Here is a 15,469-nt window from a genome sequence, read left to right as displayed (position 1 = left end):
AGGATGCAGAGGACAGGGTTAGAAGGAGGCAACTGATTCGCTGTGGCGACCCCTGAAGGGAAAAGCCAAAAGGAAAAGAAGACTTCATTTTTCTATTTGTGTGCACATTACGAATCACATTAAAGGTGCATTGTGCAGTTCAAAAAGGTAATATCACACCTTTTTCTACATCATACATGCGCCGCTAATGCCCAGATGAGTACAAAGAGCCCTGACTTTTTAACAAAGACTATGCCCCGAACAGATCACAGTTTCTTGAGGGGGCAGGGGTTGAGTGGCGACATGAACGAGCTTTACACAGAGGCTGCAGTTAAAAATAACTAAATGAATGAGGTACATTACCATCACATCCTCATCTCTTGTTATTAACCTCATCATTCTTGTCATTTTGACCAAAAACGCCCCAAAAAACGTACACCCAAAGTAAATTTGCGCATTGGAAACTGGTGGGGTTCAGAAACTCTGCATTCGCTTTGGATCACAATGTCAGCATCAATATTGTTGTGTTCATAGGATGATGCGCAATGCCACTGATGAGGTCAGGCTCTTCATGTGCTGTATTTTGGAACCCAATTAAGCGTGTCTCCTCTCATCATACAGCTCTGGTCTTGTTTGGGTTCATGCGCAGAGCTCCATTTCATGTCCACAACTTGGAAAACGTCCAAGCCACAGGAGAAAATGTCTCGTGTTGAGCGGGCACCGGCTTTGTTTGTTCATTCTGTTTATGTGTGTCACAAGGGGCAAGCTTTTGAGTCAGAGATGGATTAGGACCTCTAAAGTTATCACACAGCGGCTACACCATTTGAGAACGGGAAAGGCAGACCTTGTAAAACTGCTTGGCTATACAAAGCAGATCTATACGTTTCTTGGATGTAAAGTCAACTTCATAGGATTCCTACATTTTTGCAGTTCCTAATCATGCCATGTTAGCTGCTATGTATTCATCAGTAGCCTAAAGGCAAATTACACCCGTCTGCAAGGTCAGCCCTGGAGCAAGGTTTAAAATTCTGGTTAGTTATGAATTACATTTACAAAATTGGAACAAATTCATTCTCAACTCGGAGGACATACCAAACACTTTTTCAAACAAAGTAGCATCTTTCATTCTTTGCTTAAAGCAGAATTCACGTCCCTACTGTAAATAACCGACTTATTTATGATCTTTATATTTTATATCCCTCTTACAACACACTACTTTTAGTACCGTTTGCCATGTGGAACATCCTGTTAGCAAAACTGTGTGCATTGTTTCATCTTGTTAGTAGAGGTGTCAGGCGATTACAATTTTTCATCATACAGAAGGAAGGTGTTTGGACGCATGCGCGAGATGCTGTGACTATCGCGAGACCTACAGCGAGACCGGGAAACCCCAACATGGCGGCGCCCTGCTGCTAAGATAGAATTAGCTCTATTATACTAAACTAATCCAAATTTAACCATCATATATCTTGCCTTTCTTTTTTTTCCCCCTCTCTTTTTCATCCGACAGATTTGGAATACCACCCAACGTGGAGGACCTCGAACGCTTCATCGACGCATATTTTTACAGCTGCGCGATGGAGAATCCTTCCGTCGAGAAACTGTCGAGAAAACCTTCGAAAAAGAGGAAAAATGATTCAGCGACGGACACGGAGAACCTAGCCACTACGGAGGTTTCGGTCAGTATGCTGGAGTCCATAAATAAAAAATTTGAGGTCCTCTCCCTAATCAGCGAGGACGTCAAAGAATTGAAAGTAAGTATGGAATTCTTCAGCCAACAAGTAAGTGAGCTCCAACGAGACAATGCCGAGTTACACTCTACACTCGTGACTGTTTCAGCCGAGTTAGAAACCGTTAAAAAGGAAAATAAAACGCTAAAAGAAACTGTTCTGGATATTCAATCCCGTAGCATGCGGGAGAATTTAATATTCTCAGGAATATCCGAGAATACCTCTGACAATCCAGAGGTTGAGATAAAAAAATTTATGACGACGTCGTTAAAAATTCCTCAGGAGTCGGTAAATAACATCTCTTTTCACCGGGTACATCGGCTTGGAGCCCCTAGGGGCAACAGACCCCGTCCTATTATCGCCAAGTTTGAGCATTTTAAACAGAAAGAATTTGTTAAAAGTAAAGGACGGGAGCTTAAAGGGACCTCATTTGGAATGAACGACCAATTCCCGAGAGAGATTAATGAGCGGCGAAAGGTACTGTTTCCTATAATGAAACAAAATAGGCAGGAGGGTAAACGGACTGCGATGGTCGTCGATAAACTATACATCGATGGCCAACTATTCCGGAACCCCAACTCCACTCCCTGGCTGTTCTAAATGGCATTGGTGGAACTAAACTTTGTTTGATCATTAGATGTATACATATACTGTATATGTGGTTATAAAACCTTAAATATGAATACTCATTATGTTTAGGCGATATTATAAATATATTATTAAATACATAACTATATCTAAAGTATATTTAAACAAAAATCTCGCTTAGGTTACCAGTTATTGGTGTATTTTTATGTTTAATCCCCCGTTAACTTCCTTTACTTTTACCTCCCTACCTGTTTTTTCACTGTTATATTTACTTACTCGTTACCTCATATTTTACACAAATTACATAAACCACCTAACCACCTTGATTCTATCCTATAACATACTAATACTGACAAATGGCCTATGCAGATATATACACAGGACTGAGTCTATATTGTTTGTATGCATAAATTAGTTCTGGTTTCCTGGAATGTTTGTGGCGCTCGCTCAGAAGCAAAAAGAATAAAAACTTTAGACCATCTCTTAAAATTAAAAGCAGATATTTGCCTCCTACAAGAAACCCACCTACAAAAATCTGAAGAAAAATTACTTATTGATAAGAATTTTAGCCAAGCGTACTCTGCCCCTTATAATAGTAGACAAAGAGGAGTCTGTATACTCATACATAAGAATTTACTCTTTACTTTAAATAATACAATAATAGACCCAGAGGGCCGATACATTATTATTCAGGTGACTATATTTAATAAAATATATACACTTGGTAATTTATATGCCCCTAATAATGATGATCCGGCCTTTTTCCATGAATTTTTCTCTCAGCTGTTTGATTTAGCAGCGAACTCTACTATTATTATTGGAGGAGACTTTAACACAGTCTTAAATCCATTAGTTGACCGTTCTAATAATACAACATGTAGACGATTACAATCTACTAAAGTAATAGGGGAATATATGGATGACTTTGGCCTCGTCGACAGCTGGAGACTTAAAAACCCAAATAAGAAGGAATTTACCTTCTTTTCCGCTGTGCACCGGTCTTTTTCAAGAATTGATTATTTTCTTACAAATAACTCTATTGCTGATAAAACTGTTACAAAAATACATCCTATTATTATTAGCGACCATGCACCAGTCTCCCTTTCCCTACAAGTTGATTATACCTTTAAACCACCACCGACATGGCGGTTTAACATCTCACTGCTAAACGACGCAGAGTTTGACAAAATTATAAGAAAAGAATGGGCAGACTTTTTGGAAATAAATGACTCTCCAGACCTATCGCCATCTCTTCTCTGGGAAACTGGGAAAGCAGTAATTAGAGGTAAAATTATATCATATTCATCTTATAAAAAGAAACAGGATCAAAAATCTGAAAAAGACTTGGAAGATAAAATTAAACAACTGACGGATGAGTACGCAATAAACCCAAATAACCAAATATGGACTGACTTACAAAATACAAAAATACAGTTAGACGATATGCTAACTAAAAAGACAGAATTTATAATACAACAATTGAGATATAACAACTTTGAATATAATAACAAATCAGGTAAATTTCTTGCAAACCAACTTCAACGCAATCGGGAAAAGTCTCTTATAACGGCGATTAAAGGGACAACTGGTGAATGCACACAATCACCAGAAGAAATTAATCACATTTTTTATAACTATTATCGTAACCTATACTTAGAAACTAACAAGCCTAACCCTGAGCATATTGAGGCATTCCTCAGTAGCTTAAATATGCCTCAGTTAACTACTGAATATAAAGACATGTTAGATGCGCCACTTACTATAAACGAGTTGTACAGTGCTCTAGATAGTATGCCTAATGGCAAAGCACCTGGCCCGGATGGTTATCCGGCTATATTTTTTAAGCACTTCTGGTTAATGCTTGCTCCACTATTCTTAAGAGTAGTAACAGAAATTAAAACTAAGGGTTACATACGCCCACACATGAATACAGCAGCAATTAAACTTTTATTAAAGCCAGAAAAAGACCCCACCCTTCCATCAAGTTACCGTCCGATTTCACTAATTAATACTGATATTAAAATTATCACTAAGGCTTTCACATCTAGACTAGAAACAGTAATCTCGACAATTATTCATAGCGACCAAACAGGCTTTATTAAAGATCGGCACTCTACTAATAATATTAGGAGACTCTTTAACCTTATTAGCATGTCACAGCGGCATGATAAAAAGGCAGTTATTATATCATTGGATGCAGAAAAAGCTTTCGACAAAGTTAACTGGTCCTTCCTCTTTGCTGTTTTAAATAAATTTGGCTTTGGGAAATCATTTATCCACTGGGTATCAGTATTATATGATTCCCCAAAAGCTACAGTTACTACTAATGGGATTATATCTCAGAGCTTTAATTTACAGAGAGGCACAAGACAGGGATGCCCACTATCCCCTTTATTATTTGCAATATTTATTGAGCCACTTGCATTAGCCATACGCCAGGAAAGAAGGATTCAAGGAATTCACTCTGGGGTAACAGAACATAAAATTAATCTATATGCCGATGACATCTTACTTTATTTAGAAAAGCCGGCTACTTCGCTAGGGGAAGTCTTTAATTTAATAACTAAATTCTCACAGTTATCAGATTATTCTATTAACTGGACAAAATCAACACTTCTACCTATTACAGAAAATTCATGGAACCCTGCAAGCCAGGACCCACACTACTCATTTCCTATAGGTAATTTAAAATACTTAGGCATAAAAATCTCACCTAAATTAACTGATTTAATTCATTTAAACTTTTCTCCACTTCTGGATAACATTTATAGTGACTTGGAGCGCTGGAATAATCTTCCTATTTCTCTAATAGGACGAATAGCCACCATTAAAATGAAAGTTTTACCTAAAATAAACTATTTTTTCTCAATGATTCCATTTAAACCTACGGCTAAATGGTTCCAGTTGTTGGACTCAGCCGTAACAAAATTTTACTGGAATAAAAAAAAAGCAAAGATTAGTCTATCTACTCTTCAGAAAAGCAAATCCAAAGGTGGTCTAGAGGCACCAAATTTTATGTACTACTATATAGCTAACCAGCTACAATATATCGTTCTATGGGCACAACCCAACAGAGACACTAACTGTTGGTTGGAACTAGAACAGAAGGATTGTAATAACCTCAGACTTCGAGATTTACTCTTTATTACAACATCGATTAAGCGCCATAATTGTTTTAAAAACCCAATGATTTCCGCCACCGTGACTGCCTGGTGGAAGGCACTAGAATTGACAAAAGCCCAAGTGGAGCCCTGTGGACTTTCTCCCCTATGGCATAACCCCGACTTTCAACTTAACAACCAACCGTTTCATTTAGCTGTGTGGGAGCAGAAAGGAATTACACATCTCCACCATCTCTTCTCAGATAATATGTTTATATCATATACATCCTTGCTCCAAAAATACAATATAAAAAACGGAAATTTTTTACATTATCTACAAGTTAAAAATATGATAAAGAAAAAAATTCCAACACTTCGGGGTACGCTCCAACCGCCTGTTTTAGCTAAAGATATTAACAAGCTTTCTCCGACAACAACAAAAAAACTTTCAAAAATATATAAGTTACTTTCATATACTGATAAAATGTCTTTACCCATCTCGAAATGGGAGACAGACTTGTCTATAGCACCGGAACCTGACTTTTGGATTCAAGTTTGTGAAAACGCATTTAAAATGACAAAACACACAAATTTACAACTTATCCAATATAAAATTATTCACAGAACATACATTACTCAATATATGATGAAGAAAATGGGACTCTCAGACTCCGACATTTGTCTCCAATGCTTACAAAACACTACAGACACTTATGTTCATGCTTTATGGTTATGTACTCCGGTTATGTATTTCTGGACTAAAGTCTTAGAAAAACTTTCCGCTATTTTGGACTGTAGGATACCTTTATCTCCAAACTTGTGTTTGCTAGGTGACCTAACAACAACTGATTTACCACATAAACAATTTCAATCTACACTTGTAGCCCTTACTATCGCTAAAAAAACAATTCTTGTTAACTGGAAAAATAAACAAACTCTGAATATCGACCAATGGTCTAACCTCCTCATAAATCACATTTTAATGGAAAAAATATCTGCCTCAAATAAAAACCAAATATCAAAATTTATAGAAACATGGTCTACGTATATAGAATTTTTTAACCTAATTCCGGTTACTTAATTCTGTCAGTTAGCGAGAGCCACTACATTGTGATAACTTACATTGATGTTTCTGCATTTGGCAATTTATTATTATATTATATTATTAGTATGGGATTTTTTTTAATGGGCTTTAGGTGAACTGATGAATACACACACGCTCGCACGCACGCACGCACACACACACGCACATACACACACTCACCCACATACAAAAAAAAAGTATATATATATATATATATATATATATATATATATATATATATATATATATATATATGTGTGTATATGTATATATATATGTATATGTATTTTAAAAAAAAAAAAAAAAAAAAAATTTTTAATTGATTTGTTGTTTTTAAAAAAAAAAAAAAGGAGAGCAATGATGATGTCAAATCGAATGAACAATACTGAGCTCTTAAAAAAAAAAATAAAAAAAATAAATAAATAAATAAAATAAAAATTTTCATCGAAATTAATCGCATGACTTAGTTAATAGTTAACTCACAATTAATCACACATTTTTAAATGTACAACAAAATTAATTTTTTCCTAAATTTTCATAATCTTGCTTGTTAACATAAAAGTGAGTGTATGGTAAAAAAACAAGTTGGTCATTTTTCTGCCACTAGATGGCATAACTGCATTTGTAAGACGTTGACGACAGTGTATTTTTCTTTTCATCTAACACTCAAAAACTGTTGGGTCTAAAATAACCCAACTATAGGTAAAAAATGGACCGATCCTCTACTTGAGTCAATTTGACCCAACTTTGAGTCAAGAAATGTGTCTTTTGGTGTAAAACAAGTCATAAATACTGGTCAGAATCTTTATTTGGGTAAAAAAAAAAAGGGTAATTTTGTATAAAACAACCCAGAAAGTTGGGTCAAATTGACCCAGAAAGTGGATCGGTCCATTTTTGATCCATAATTGGGATACATTTGACCCAACTGTTTTTAGAGTGTAAGAGCTATCGAATTTTTAACATGAAGTAAAATGTGAAATTCTGCACATTTTTAAAATTGTAAAATACAACTTAACCCACACTTATATAAATTATTATTAAATTTATTTCTGCAAAATTTTGACATGAACGTATCTGCTGCATTGCGACTGGAATTCTACCAGTACAGACTTTCCAAGTAAGGGGCGTTAAAAAAATTTGCGGCGTTAAATAAACTTTAAATTAACTAAAAATTTGCACACTCATTTTGACACCTCTACTTATTATCATTCACCTGCAACAGTAGTCTCTCGTCCCCTTCAATGACAGCCTGGTTCCATTGTATGACGTCGGAAAATGGCAGCTCCCAGCCGTTGCTCAGCAACACAGGTATACACGCCGCCTGGACACACGTTTAATGTAATCGTGAGAAACGACAAAACTGATGCTGTGCTGATTCCACCACAACATGACACAACACTTTTCAAAATGATGTTCAATCGCAAGCTTGATTTGTTGAAATATCACAAATTTACTATGCTGTCATTGGTTAGAATGTTACGGGCATGTCGTCGCTGCTATTCGTGTTCATCGAAATTAGCTTTAAGCTAGGGTGACCATATTTACATTTCACAAAAAAAGAGGACACTTGAACCGGGCCACCAACATAGCCCAGGACCCTATTTGGATGCTCATTTATGTTTGTAATTAGGAAAATAAAATGCTTTTTAAATCTATAACAATAAAAACACGCACACGGCAAACCCGTCCATAGGATTTAAAAACGTGGCTATGTCCGAGCAAAAGAGGACATTTGGTCACCACACTTTAAGCTAGCAGACTTTCGTCAGAGAAAGTTATGTTTGGTTAAAAATGTTGGTATTTACAAAATGATTAATTAGTTTTATGTTCCAGTTTTACAGTAAACTCGGTAAATTCAAAGTCACCACTGTATTTGAAAGAACATTAAATCTGGTACGTTAGTGTGAAGCTCCCACTGAATCAAGAGGAGGTAACAGTGGCGTTCTCATACAGTTAGAAGTGTTAGCGTGAAACTATTTTCAAGTTGTACATGTGACATTCAAAAAAATAACAGATCTCATGGGGAGTGACTATTAGTCTTGAATTATGACGAAAGTGAAATTGACCATTTTTGGACACAGGAGGTTTCCAACCAACAGTGATTATATGTTAGCATTAAGCTAGCAGACGTTAGTACAATAAAGTTGTGTTTGCTTGAACATGTTGGTGTTTACAAAATGATTAGTTTTATGCTCTAGTTTTAGAGTTAACTGAGTAAATAAAAAAAAAGGAAGTTACCACTGTATATGATAAAAGGTTAAATATGGTGAGCACCATATTAGACACTTCATAAGTAATCAGCTGCTTATTGACCCATAACATGCAAAATCACTGCATGTTTCTACATAGCTATCGATTTTTTTGAAAACAGGCCAACTCAAATGTTTCTAACCTACCAATTATCATTTGTTTATATATAAAAGTAGAGACTTTTCAATCTTCAGGCCACAATGTTAAGCTCCCACTAAATTAAGAGAAGGTAACAGTGGCGTTCTCATACAGTTAGTGTTAGCTTGAAGCTATTTTCAACGTTTTATTGTACATGTGGCTTTTGTAAAAATAACAGACAACATGCGGAGCGACTAGTAGTATCGATTTATAGAGAAACAAATGAGAAATTGAACATTTTTGGACATAGGAGGTTTCCGTGATGATATGTTAGCATTAAGCTAGCATCAAACAAAGTTATGTTTGCTTGAAAATGTTGGTGTTTACAAAATGTTTAATTAGTCTTATGTTCCGTTTTTACAATAAAATCAGTAAATTCAAAGTCACCACTGTATTTGATAAAACATGAAATCTGGTGACCACCATATGAGTCACTTCAGAAGTCATCAGCTACTTCTTGACCCATGACATGCACAAACTCTTCCTGTTTACACGCAGCTTGACCCCAACAGGGACATCGCAGTGACTAATAACTTAAATTTCTTCTTTCCCACGACGCCCTGCAGGTTTTGCTGAGGGCCTTCCGACACACGCAAGAGCAAATGTGGCTGACCACGTCTGACCAAGTCGCAAGCGTACTAATGAGCAATAGCCACTCAGGGGATGTAAACCAGGAGGGAGCTGGTGCGGAATAAGAAGGAACCGGTTGATACACGAAGGAGTTGTGCTTTATTGGAGTTGACTTTTGATGTTGCCTCATCCGTCTGACTCGCTGACAGCTTTTTTTGATGTTGCTCTGCTTTTTTTCACCTTCCCGTCCTTGCTTTGGACTCTCCATTACCCCCTGGGTGCATGTTTGTCAATCATTTTCAATCTCTTGCCCATTCAACTTTAAATACCTCTCCGATCCTTCTCTTCTGTGTGGTCTGCAGACTTTATAGGTCACATTTTTTTAATTGCTTAGTTAAAGCACCAGAAAGTAGCAACAGCAGCCAAAATAGTGGCGATCAAACACGCTCTCTCTCGCCCCCCGGGTCTCCCACATGTGCCTTTTCATCCGAGAATAGACCTGCTGAAGGACAGTCCAACAAATGGGAATACTTGTGTATATGTGTGAGTGTGTGTCAGAGGGAGCCCCGGGTTATTAGGTTGCAGTGATAATCCTAATTCAATTCAGCTATCCAAATGGAATGGCAGCCAGAGGGCTTGTGTGAGTCCTCGGACCCAAGGGTGAAGTGCCCTAACGCCCCGCAATCCAAACTGAGGGTGTGTTAAATGACTGTTGTGTAGCTGTTTTTAGAAGGGAGCACACGTACCGTACTGAATGCAAGTTGGATTGTCCGTGTGTATTTTGGAAAGCTGGCGTCACATGCCTAACTGCATTAGTAATTGCCAGTTTTTTGTGGGCTCGGCTGGTACCGAGAGGAATAAAAAAAAAAACAAAAAAAAAAACAATCTTGAAAAGTGGTGTGAATGGAGGAGAGGCGAGACAGAAGGAGCGGTGCATGGTGCCAAGCCTTGTGGCTTGTGTGCAGATTTGTCCATTCAGCCTCAATCTCACTCACACACACATACACTCACAGTGGGGCCAAGGGAGCGCGGCAGTAGTCAGGGGAGCTCAGCAATGAGCAAATCTAAAAACAGCCACTACTGTTTCCTGCTCGGGCGCGAGAACATCGACTTGGGTGGCACAGAGAGAACTGCAGCATACACATTTAAACGCACTCAATCCGCTCCATGCGGTTTCACTCCAGTCAGTGCACATTTTCCCCTATGCACAAGCAGCATATGACGACCGTGTTTGTTGACGGCGTGTATGCGTCAGCATTTGTTTATGGGCTCATTTCAATTAAGTCTGATGGCCACATTTCCATTCAACATAGCGCAATGCTTTGGACAGACCATTTGCAGATGTGGCCATTAAGGTGTCTACGGACAAAATTGCGGAATGTTAATGAGCTGCAACCTGTGTTATGTTCACTGCTGTGTATTGGCGGTACATTACTGAAATGGGCCTTTGATAATTGTACCTTGGACCAAAAGTCCTCTTTTGAGAGGACAGATCATTTCCTTAAGTCGTGTTCGGGTGTTTTATAAATTCATGAAAATGTCCGGTTGGCATTGCGTGACTGTGTAACTGCGACTGGTGCCACAATTCAAGGCAAGTGTCCTCTTTTTTTGTCACCCTAATATTAGTCCTTCTACTGGTGTTTTGCACTACTAGAGATTTAGACCTTGAGTCACAGTTGGAAAACTTGCTTTTTAGTGTATTTTCAGTAGCAATGTTCAATACCACTTTTAGGCAGAAAAAAAACACAAATCACTGAATAATCAGCCAATTAATGAGAGAGAGAGAGAGAAAAACAAAATAAAAATACACAATTCACATAATAATAATAATAATTCACGACAGACTGAGGATTTCACCAGAAAGTGCAAATTGAACATTGAAGACATGCAGCATGAACCTAGCCTTAAATACAAGCAGCTGACGAGACAACAAGGAACACCTGGACAAGAGACAAGTGGCTGAGGGAGCTGATTGGAAGACACAAGGGGCGGGGTTAACAAGCACAGGTGTACCTAAAAAAAACATAACGAACAGGGTAAGACATGAACCACAAGAAAACAAGACATAAATATGCCCCCCCCCCCAAAAAAAAAAAAAAACACGGATCATAATAGTTTGTTAGTCTTTGCTTACAATGTTCACTTATGTTAGGGGCTACATTAATACATTTCAACATCTACTAAAGCTGTTAACGTTTATGTTCATGGTGAACCTTTGCAACCACTGCTATCGATATGATTGATTTATTGCTTTAAAGAATATCCCCTTGAGATGCATCATTTCATTTTCAAAAGGGGTCCTTATTTGGAACTTTGCCAACTAGTGACTTAGAGTTTAATTGAGGCAAAGTTTTGTCTGCTAGAAAATATTTAAAACCGCATGCAAAAACATTCATAGGCTTAGTTTTGCAAATTTCTACTATTTTGCAGATAAAATCATATCTATTAGAACAAAGGCAGTTTAAAAAAACAAATAACAAAACAGGGCTTGATTTACTAAGATTAATTTGAAGAGTTTGTGTGCGCTGTTGGTGTGTATGATGTGACATTTGGAAGACCACAACAGCAACATAAAGTTTGAGGTGATGGAATTGGAAGTGTTAGTGGAAAAGGCAAACAAACCAATTGCAGCAAAAAAAAATCGCTTCAATAGTTTTGGGAAAGCCAAAAATAATAATAATAATAAAAATAATAATAAAAACCTTGTTTTGTTTGTTTTAATTCATCCCAGATGTGAGAGAATTGAATGTTATCGTCCACATTGCATTTAAAACTTGGGATAGCACAATTTAGCCAGCACCAATTGGCATAGCGTGCTAAAATAAACAAAAAATATAGAAATGGAAGGAGTTATGCCATGGCATGACTCCTTCTTGTAATTGGCTCCAAGTGAACCATTAAATCAAATGAACCTTTAGTTAGCCCTAAATATAAGGCCGAGTTTGCACATTACTACTGAATGCTGCTTTATTATGTGCGTAATATTTTCATTTTTATTTACCTGCAAAGACTCAAGGAAGCGGAAGGAACCCAGGCGTCGTCCTCTTGGCACCAGACAAAAGGTGGAATTGTGGAGCAGCTCCTGGTAGTCAAACCTAACAGATGATAACGGACAATCATTAATGAATAGAAATAGCAACAAGAGAAGAAAAATGCTATCCCACTACAATGACACAAACGCAAACTAACTAAATGATGGTGGAATGCTCTTCTTTTGATACATTATATTTAAGAGGGCTTTTGCGACTTAGTCATAACGGTTCAGTTTACAGCGTGTACAGCAATAAATCATCCAGTTTTTTTTTCATCCACAGACATCTTGGCACCGCTAAATCCAATATGCACTATGATGTAAAAAGATTCTCATAAGCAACTATGGCCTATTGATTTGTTGCTGTAAAGAAAAAAAAAAGACATTTTCCCTGCAGTGCCTAAGCAATACATTACCTGGGGGTGTTCCATCAGCCCCAGCTCATATTTCATAGCTGCTATGTAAAAGAGACCAAATGCAAACCCTCGGCATCAATCATTCCTTCAACCGCTACCAGCGACACGTGCTTGCATACGGGGGCCACCGTCACACATACACACACACACACACACACGATTGTTTATTTCTACAGCATGAAATTGGATTTAAACATGCATTCATATCTTGCTCGAATAAAAGCAATTTGTAGATCAAATGTCAAGCGATGTTCTGTGTGTTTGAAGAAAAGGACAAAATCAATGCATGAACAATTGGCTATTACTTATTACAGTACGTGTATGCAGTTAGTGTAAGAAAATGAATGAAAGCACATTCAAAGTTTGTGTATGACAAATGCGGTTAAGACCGAGCTGGTTTAGCCTGACCCACTTATGTCTTTTTGTTGCTGTTTTTGTTTTTCTGCATGCTACAATGCATGACTGGGGGCCATATAGTAGATGTTGGGGAGTGTGCGTGAGGATGTTCTTTAATGAGGCTGTATTGCCTTCAGACGCCGTTCTATTGTGTCTTGTACTGTAGATTCGTAACATCAGGTTTTCTCGTTGGTAATAACAATAGTACACATATGCGCTCTGATTACTATGAAATTAAATTTTCATGGAAAAAAGAAAAAAATAAAATTTTTTGGAGGGATGGGGGAAGAGGGGAATTTTAAATATGTTTTCTCTAATATCGCAAACAAATGATTATACCTGATCACGTCGTTGTATAAGGCGGGTAACGATCCAGTGCAAGCATAACACAGTTTATCTGCCATCTAGTGGTGAATGATACAAAAAAAAAAAAATACAGTAATATATTGATGTAAGCACCGCCCATTTATGTTAAGCCACGCCCACCCCCAGTTAATCCGCACCCATTTCCGGTTTATGCCACGCCCACTCCGAATACAGATACAGATAATTTATATGGTCGGACAGATACAGATATTGATGTACTCGCTCATCCCTAATGGTCTTATCCAGCCCTATACTACAACGTGAGGGCTTTTTTTGATTTTGATTTTTTTTTGTGGATTTGGAATGATATACAGGACAAATGTAGTACCACAATAATTTTTAAATTTTTTGTAAATTTTGTGAAAAATGAGTTATTGCACTTAATATTGGTTTGCTGTAGTTTTGTGCACAAGACCACTTTGCTCTATGGAAAAATAAAATGGAGTATATTTTGTTGTTTGTTTTAAACCCTTTGTATTTGAATGTGAGATGAATGAGAAATGTGTTATGAAAAATGAAATATACTAAGAGCACATATTTTGTACATATGCACCAATTTTGTCTATATTTAAAAAAATCCCTTATATTTAATTAAAACATTTAAAAAAAAAAATCCGCTTACATCTGGTAAGGAAATGTGTGATCCTATTTGTGGCCCACTGCATCATTTAATTTGTACATCTCTTATTTAGACATTCATCCAGCCATTTTCTATCACGATTTTTCTGTTCTACTCACACTCACATCCACACGGTCACCAAATGCAAACCGAACCAGTCAGTCGGGTGAGTCAACCACTTCACAGACTTAATGTGATATTGCAATGAATTATTTTCTGTTTACACATTTCTGTCACTTGGCCTCAGTTTCACATAAGCGGAGAAGAGACATAGGCCGCAGTGGTGCTCTCGCCACAAGACACACACAGCACAGCGGGATTGCTCTATTTATGTCAAGGCATCGGGCACAGTGTGATACCAGACGGATCAAAGCTAGGGTGTGTGAGTGTGATTGTGTATGTGGCTGTCTGATAAGGAAGCTTGCCCTCTTTTGAGTGTTTTTGCCATCTTCCAATCTCTTTCACTTAGTTTTAACCTTCCTTTAAGTTTCTTTTCCCCTCTCTATGTTCATTATTGATCTCTCACATTGCAGTTTTCCACCTCTGACCCTTCGCTTCATGTGCACTCGAGTGACAGTTAAATAGATATCGACCTGCTGAAAGGAATTATTTGATTGACAGCAGCTTCTGCTCGGTTGATCATGTTGTTTTCTTTAAAGGTTAAGGGTCAATAGGAAGGAAATGTGCTTGTGTATTCTTGAACTGCGTGTGTGTCTGTGTTGAGAGTTAGCTTAAGTGTGCGGTTGAGCAAGTTTATGGATTGGCTGCCACAGTGCTAACAAATCACTGTCAATACAGTTCCTACTCCTGCACCTCATTGATCATCATTCTTCAGAATGAAGTACAACACACACACACACACGTCACACACATGCATGGAAGACAAAATTAGCAAAGGTGCATATGCTAAATACCATTGGTGTCTTTAATTCGAATATGCGCTAAATGTTACGCAACGTTCCTATCTTTATTCCTCCCAATGATTTGATATGCATCTCCTTCCGCATAATTCATCCGATTAACATCATTCCAATTTCAACATATTCCCCAAATTCCCACCATTAGGGATAGTATTTTTTTCATACTAAATATTCACAGTTTTTGTAAAATTCAACATTTTTCAACCAAAAAACCCCCCAAAAATATTTATTCACAATTTCCCCCACAGGTTATTTAATGATCTAAACATGTTGAAGTTGGA

At 37.4% G+C, this 15,469-nt stretch overlaps 1 protein-coding gene across 1 annotated transcript in view; it reads right to left on the bottom strand.

The window, feature by feature from the left end:
• Positions 1-15,469, bottom strand: part of ext1c (exostoses (multiple) 1c) — an 80,453-nt gene that overhangs the window by 8,982 nt on the left and 56,002 nt on the right. Inside the window, exons 3-4 of the mRNA XM_077548663.1 lie at positions 12,442-12,535; positions 7,696-7,803 (exon numbers count right to left, since the gene is read on the bottom strand). Of these exons, the coding sequence (XP_077404789.1) occupies positions 7,696-7,803; positions 12,442-12,535 (202 nt within the window). The remainder of the gene's footprint in view (positions 1-7,695; positions 7,804-12,441; positions 12,536-15,469) is intronic.

This window comes from Vanacampus margaritifer, chromosome 17, assembly GCF_051991255.1.
Source record: "Vanacampus margaritifer isolate UIUO_Vmar chromosome 17, RoL_Vmar_1.0, whole genome shotgun sequence".
Taxonomy (NCBI): Eukaryota; Metazoa; Chordata; class Actinopteri; order Syngnathiformes; family Syngnathidae; genus Vanacampus; species Vanacampus margaritifer.
This window is presented reverse-complemented; position numbering and strand designations above follow the sequence as displayed.